This window comes from Lethenteron reissneri, chromosome 60 (assembly GCF_015708825.2).
Source record: "Lethenteron reissneri isolate LAM-NWPU_2019-01 chromosome 60, ASM1570882v1, whole genome shotgun sequence".
In the NCBI taxonomy this organism is placed as follows: Eukaryota; Metazoa; Chordata; class Hyperoartia; order Petromyzontiformes; family Petromyzontidae; genus Lethenteron; species Lethenteron reissneri.
Window position 1 is genome coordinate 1,510,723 of NC_083838.1, and position 7,500 is coordinate 1,518,222.

A 7,500-nucleotide genomic window follows, 5' to 3' on the forward strand; every position below is an offset into this window, starting at 1 on the left:
CCAAACCTACCACTACCACTACCTACCCCCATCACTACCCCCATCACTACCCCAACCCACTACCACAACCCTACCACTATCACTACCACTACCCCCATCACTACCCCAACCACTATCACTACCTAACCCACATCACTACCCCCATCACTACCCCAACCACTACCACAACCCTACCACTATCACTACCACTACCCCCATCACTACCCCCATCACTACCCCAACCACTACCACAACCCTACCACTACCCCTACCACTATCACTACCTAACCCACATCACTACCCCCATCACTACCCCAACCACTACCACAACCCTACCACTATCACTACCTAACCCCCATCACTACCACTACCCCAACCACTATCACTACCTAACCCCCATCACTACCCCAACCCTATTACTACCCCCACCACTACCCCCACCACTACCTCAACCACTGCCACTACCCCTGCTACTACACCCTGCCCCGACCCACCCAGCTACGACCAGACCTAGCACAGTGTGCAGGCCTTCATCCAGCAGTGAACAGACCATGGCTGCTGATGAGGATGACAGATGGGGAAGGCCTTCATCCAGCAGTGAACAGACCATGGCTGCTGATGAGAATGACAGGGAAAGCCTTCATCCAGCAGTGAACAGACCATGGTTGCTGATGATGACAGATGGTGAGGCCTTCATCCAGCAGTGAACAGACCATGGCTGCTGATGATGATGACAGATGGGGAGACCTCCATCCAGCGATGAATAGACCATGGCTGCCGATGCTGATGATCATGTGCAGCGTGCGGTGCCGTCGGCGGCCGGGGTTGGAGGTTCACAAAGGGACGCGGAGTCAGATGCGGTCGCCTGAATTGTTTATTTATTTAGCCGCGCAGGGTACCTGTGCGAAACGACGAATCGTTGAAGTCAACGGGTGATTCGTCATCGCTTGGGGGCGGTGCGTTCGCAAGGTAATAGGCCACGCTGAAGATACAGATACTCCTTGTACTTACGAACATTCGACTTAGGAACTTTCAGAGATACGAACAAAACCTGTCCGTCGTATGTCCAGTTGCCCGTTCCGACCGAGTTTCGGGTGGTTTTTCACTGGCACATCTGAGCCGAGCCAACATGAGGCCAGCACGGTACGGGTGGTTTTACACTGGCACATCTGAGCCGCGCCAGCTCGAGGCCACGACGGTACGGGTGGTTTTCCACTGACACATCTGAGCCAAGCCAACTTGAGGCAAGCACGGTACGGGTGGTTTTCCACTGGCACATCTGAGCCAAGCCAGCTCGAGGCAAGCACGGTACGGGTGGTTTTCCACTGGCACATCTGAGCCAAGCCAGCTCGAGGCAAGCACGGTACGGGTGGTTTTCCACTGGCACATCTGAGCCAAGCCAACTTGAGGCAAGCACGGTACGGGTGGTTTTCCACTGGCACATCTGAGCCAAGCCAGCTCGAGGCAAGCACGGAACGAGTGGTTTTCCACTGGCACATCGGAGCCAAGCCAGCTCGAGGCAAGCACGGTACGGGTGGTTTTCCACTGGCACATCTGAGCCAAGCCAGCTCGAGGCCAGCACGGTACGGGTGGTTTTCCACTGGCACATCTGAGCCAAGCCAGCTCGAGGCAAGCACGGAACGAGTGGTTTTCCACTGGCACATCTGAGCCAAGCCAGCTCGAGGCCAGCACGGTACGTTGCTGGCGTCGTCGCGCGCGGACTCTCCGCGGCTCGGTTCCCGCAGTGAAAAGAGCAACCTGGACCGTGCCGAGGGCTGGCTCGGCACGGCTCAGATGTGCGCCAGTCGAAAAAAATAAACGACACACACTAGAGGCGTTAGATTTGGATGTGAGGAGCTCCCAGATGAAGCAGCAATTCTGAGATCATTGCACAGGGTCCTATGGAGCTGCCGAGGGCCCCCAGACATCTCCGAACACCCCCACAACCCCCCCCCACCCCCCCCACAACTCCCGCAGAGCCGCTGGGAGCCGCTCATTTGCGATGGGGCCTTGATGAAGTTGATGAGGCCGTTGGTGGAAGAGTCGTGACCCGTGGCCGGCTGGGCCGTCGTGAGCTCCGGCTCGATCACCTTGGCCAGCTGCTTCCCCAGCTCCACCCTGTGGGGAGGGGGGGGGGTGGTGTAGCGGTTAGCGCTGCGCTACGAACCCGGCGATCCGGGATTCGGACCGGTGACGATTATCTGAACCGGTATTCTGGGTACGTGTCTGTGTGCTCGATTCCTGCTCAAGGCCACACCAGTGACGATTATCTGAACCGGTCCTGGGCCTCCCCTAGGTCAACCTCAGCCTCTAAATGAGTACACAGACAGACGTACGAACTCACCCCCACTGATCGAAGCTGTTGATGTCCCAGATGATGCCTTGAACAAAGATCTTGTGCTCATACATGGCTGAGGAACAGTGAGAAAGCATCATCATGATTATCGTCATCATCATCGTTGTCGTCGTCATCTTCGTCATCATCATTGTCATCATCATCATCATTGTCGTCATCATCATCATCGTTGTCGTCATCATTATCATTGTCATAATCATCATCATCGTCGTCATCATCCTTATTGTCATCATCATCATTGTCATCATCATCGTTGTCGTCATCATTATCATTGTCATAATCATCATCATCGTCGTCATCATCCTTATTGTCATCATCATCATCATTGTCATCATCATTGTTGTCGTCATTATCATTATTATTGTCATCATCATCGTCGTCGTTGTCATCATCCTTATCATCATTATCATCATCATTGTCGTCGTCGTCGTCGTCGTCTTCGTCGTCATCATCATCGTTGTCGTCGTCATCATCGTCAACATCATCATCGCCATCATCATCTTCAGCATCCCCCGGGTGTTGAGTAGACCTCTCGCTTGCTATGGCTGCAGGTCACGTGTCTCCTCTGCTCAACCGGCGAGCCAGAAAATATTCACCGAGCTAACCACTGCGCCACCGCTCATCGCATCATGGCAGCGACACACGTCATCATCAGATTCATAATCGTCATCACAATCAGCACCACCATACTCATCATTATCAATGGTACCAGATTCATATTCTTGGTTCTTTCGGTAAAGTCACGTAGAAGGGAAATAATAAAATAATATTAATATAAAACAATTAAAAAAATCGTAATCACCAGGTTCACCAGCATTACGATATTCATCAGCATCACCAGAATCATAATCATCATCAAGATATTCATCAGCATCACCAGAATCATCATCATCACGTTGTTCATCAGCATCACCAGAATCATCATCATCATCATCACGATGTTCATCAGCATCACCAGAATCATCATCATCATCACGATATTCATCAACATCACCAGAATCATCATCACGATGTTCATCAACATCACCAGAATCATCATCATCATCATCACGATATTCATCAACATCACCAGAATCATCATCATCACGATGTTCATCAGCATCACCAGAATCATCATCATCATCACGATGTTCATCAGCATCACCAGAATCATCATCATCTTCATCACGATGTTCATCAGCATCATCAGAATCATCATCGTCGTCATCATCATCATCAACCCGGCGGCACTCACCAATGAGGACGCCCAGCATGTTCGGGGTGAGCTTGGAGAACACGATGGAATTAGTCGGGCAGTTTCCCACAAACACCTGCGCACACACACACACAAAGACAAAGGTCCCCCGTGTAGCCTTAACAGACTCTCTCTCTCTAGCGCATGGCACGTGCGTGCAATTCACACGTCCAACTTTGAGTCTGTGAGCCACGCGATAGCTCCAGGAGTAGCGCGGCTAATGATGCTCAGGATGGATCGTAGGCAGGCCAGCCTAAATGTTTCTAACCAGCAAAGACACCGCTGGTACCAGTCATCGGCAAGTCTACTCAGCTCCACGTCCTCCTGTACCACATCACTCCATCTCTTCTCTAGCCCGTGCCGCGCCCGTTTAGCCCCCTCGATCCGGCCGAACAAAAGCTGTTCAGGCATGCGGTGGCTGGGCATGCGGGCTACATGACCCAGCCAACGCAGCCTTGCCTGCCGGAGGAGCTCACTGATGGGACTTTGCCCAGATCTTTCAAGGATTTGTGAGCTCCTCACACAATCCAGCCTGGTTAAACCCAGGATGGATCGTAGGCAGGCCAGCCTAAATGTTTCCAACCGGCGAAGATGCTCCACCAGGGGGGTCCACGTCTCGCAAGCGTAGAGAAGGGAGGGAATGACCGTGGCCGAGAAGACCTGAAGCTTCGTGCGGAGCGACAGACCAGGTAGCTTCCACGCAGCGTTACGCAACCGATGAAAAGATAATGCCGCTCGACTGATTCGGAGTGAGACCTCTGCTGTCAAACTGGAGCCGGTCATGAGCACACTGCCCAGGTATGGGAAACTCTCCACTCTCTCCACAACTGCCCTATCACCAATTGGGAGTTGTGGGGGTGGAGTGTCCGATGGTACAAAATGCCCAGGCAGGTGCTTAGTTTTGGTGGGGCTGATGGTAAGGCCCCACCTCTTAGTGGCAAGCTCCAGGTTCAGCAGCAGTGCCTCCAAATCCCCCTCTGAGTGAGCGGCAATTACCAGATCATCGGCATACATGACATGGTTGAGCAATAGGGAGCCATCCCTTGATCGCACCCGGGCATCGATCAGCCACCCATTGTATCTGTACCAGATGGGAATTCCTCCAGTACAGCTATTGAAGGCTTCACGAACTACGTGGTCGAAATAGATGTTAAATAATGTGGGAGACAGAGGACATCCCTGTCGCACCCCAAGGTGAACAGCGAATGGCTCCCACTCCCGGTCACGTAGTTTTACCCGGGCCCGCTCACCATCATGAAGGTTCTTAATGATCGTGAGCAGAGGGTCAAGGACTCCAAAAACACGAAGAACAACCCAGAGCCCAGGCCTACTGATGGTATCATAGGCCTTAACCAGGTCAATAAAGCAGAGTTGTAGGTCTTGTTGGAATTCCCTACACCTCTGCTGTAGCAGACGGACAGAAAATATGGCATCTGTGCAGGACCGCCCTTTCCTGAAACCACATTTGGACTCCGCAAGCCTCTCCTCAGCGTGCCTAGCAAGGCGATGTTGAATAATCCTTGCCAGGACCTTTCCCGGCACACTGAGGAGTGAGATGCCCCTGTAGTTGTTACAGTCTGGGCATCCTTCCAATCCTGCGGAACCCGTCCAGCGGTCCAGACTGTTGTTATTATGTCACGTACACATACGCAGCTACACACACACACAACAACAACAACAACAACAACCGCCATTCGCCACTAAGTGGCGGTGACGTCACCACGATGCTTGTGCCAGGCCAAGTGCACCTTGAGGCCACGTGAAGTGTCGAAAGCCCGCTGGCAGGAGGTCACGGGGCAGACCCAGGTGCCACTGGTCGACTGACCGAGATGACCGAGATGACTGGCTGATGCACCACCTGTGCCCCCTACTGTGCCAACTTGCTGTGCTTTAGCCACCCGGCGCTCCGCTCGTTGTTGTGAGCGTCGCTCCTCCGCCCTCCGTTGTTGTTGGAGGGCGACTGCCTCCAACTGCCCAGTAGCGTCCTTCACGAGCCTCCTCCACTGAGGCCGATCTTGACACCGCTGGTACCAGTCATCGGCAAGTCCACTCAGCTCCACGTCCTCCTGTACCACATCACTCCATCTCTTCTCCAGCCCGTGCCGCGCCCGTCTAGCCCCCTCGATCCGGCCGAACAAAAGCTGTTTAGGCATGCGGTGGCTGGGCATGCGGGCTACATGACCCAGCCAACGCAGCCTTGCCTGCCGGAGGAGCTCACTGATGGGACTTTGCCCAGATCTTTCAAGGATTTGTGAGCTCCTCACACAATCCAGCCTGGTTAAACCCAGGATGGATCGTAGGCAGGCCAGCCTAAATGTTTCCAACCGGCGAAGATGCTCCACCAGGGGGGTCCACGTCTCGCAAGCGTAGAGAAGGGAGGGAATGACCGTGGCCGAGAAGACCTGAAGCTTCGTGCGGAGCGACAGACCAGGTAGCTTCCACACACACGTACACACGTACACACACACGTGCAAAAAACAAAGATAAATATCCCCCATATAGCCTTAACAGACTGTAGGGGCAAGTGCTGTTAGCGAGCACCTATGAAGGCCGCAACGGCACACGAGGGGGTGGGTGGCCAGCACCACGCCCGACCGCCTTTGTCTCCCTAGTGGCGATGTTTACTACACACTGCACCAAGTACTCATTTGAGGCTGAGTCGACCTAGGGGAGGCCCAGGACCGGTTCCGATAATCGTCACAGGTGTAGGCCGTGAGCTGGAATCGAACTCGCGTCGCCGGGTTCATAGCGCAGCGCGGCGCTAACCGCCACACTAATAGTTGAAGGCAGTATAGTCCTATAGCAATAGAGCAAGTGCAAAAATCACTGCATCGGAATTGATAGCTTGAAAGCGCGGGGCCCGTAGGATTTGCTACTTTTGCTACGAGGATCATCCGGCACTGCCGCCACGTACCTTGTGAGGAAGAATGTTGTCGAGGGCCTCGCCAGTGAGGCCAGAGGCCTCTAGTTCAGCCTTGGCCTCGCCTGAAGTCTTCCCCCTCATCAGCGCCTCGGTCTGGGCCAGGAAGTTAGCGATGAGGACCTGGGAACGACGCCACACACGGGAGGAGGTTGTTGTTGTTATTGTTGTTGTTGTCGACCACAGCCACGATCAATCCACTGGTGAATGAAGATCAATGTGATGGTGTTGGTGATGTCTCTACCCCACGTGCTCATCAGTGTAATCACCATCACGTGCTCTATCCACTGCTGGATGAAGATCAATGTGATGGTGGTGGTGATGTCTCTACCCCACGTGCTCATCAGTGTAATCACCATCACGTGCTCTATCCACTGCTGGATGAAGATCAATGTGATGGTGTTGGTGATGTCTCTACTCCACGTGCCGTGTGGGTCAACAGGGTATGGGGGTTGGAGGTGCTCGCGAGGTCGGAGGTCGCGACCCCGAGGTACCGTGTGGGTGGACAGGGTATGGGGGTTGGAGGTGCTCGCGAGGTCGGAGTGCGCGACCCCTAGGTACCGTGTGGGTCGACAGGGTACGGGGGTTGGAGGTGCTCGCGAGGTCGGAGGGCGCGACCCCAAGGTACCGTGTGGGTCGACAGGGTACGGGGGTTGGAGGTGCTCGCGAGGTCGGAGGGCGCGACCCCGAGGTACCGTGTGGGTCGACAGGGTACGGGGGTTGGAGGTGCTCGCGAGGTCGGAGGGCGCGACCCCGAGGTACCGTGTGGGTCGACAGGGTACGGGGGTTGGAGGTGCTCGCGAGGTCGGAGGGCGCGACCCCGAGGTACCGTGTGGGTCGACAGGGTATGGGGGTTGTAGGTTCTCGCGAGGTCGGAGGGCGCGACCCCGAGGTACCGTGTGGGTGGACAGGGTATGGGGGTTGGAGGTGCTCGCGAGGTCGGAGTGCGCGACCCCTAGGTACCGTGTGGGTCGACAGGGTACGGGGGTTGGAGGTGCTCGCGAGGTCGGA

At 54.8% G+C, this 7,500-nt stretch overlaps 1 protein-coding gene and 1 pseudogene across 1 annotated transcript in view; one reads left to right on the forward strand and one right to left on the reverse strand.

Annotated features, from left to right (window-relative positions):
* The window catches only part of LOC133357831 (trifunctional purine biosynthetic protein adenosine-3-like), a 17,012-nt pseudogene extending 15,215 nt beyond the window's left edge, over nt 1-1,797 (forward strand).
* Nucleotides 1,798-2,319: 522 nt separating this feature from the next.
* The window catches only part of LOC133357926 (glucose-6-phosphate isomerase-like), a 26,266-nt gene continuing 21,085 nt past the window's right edge, over nt 2,320-7,500 (reverse strand). The window contains exons 15-17 of the mRNA XM_061576114.1: nt 6,484-6,612; nt 3,570-3,645; nt 2,320-2,390 (exon numbers count right to left, since the gene is read on the reverse strand). Of these exons, the coding sequence (XP_061432098.1) occupies nt 2,320-2,390; nt 3,570-3,645; nt 6,484-6,612 (276 nt within the window). The remainder of the gene's footprint in view (nt 2,391-3,569; nt 3,646-6,483; nt 6,613-7,500) is intronic.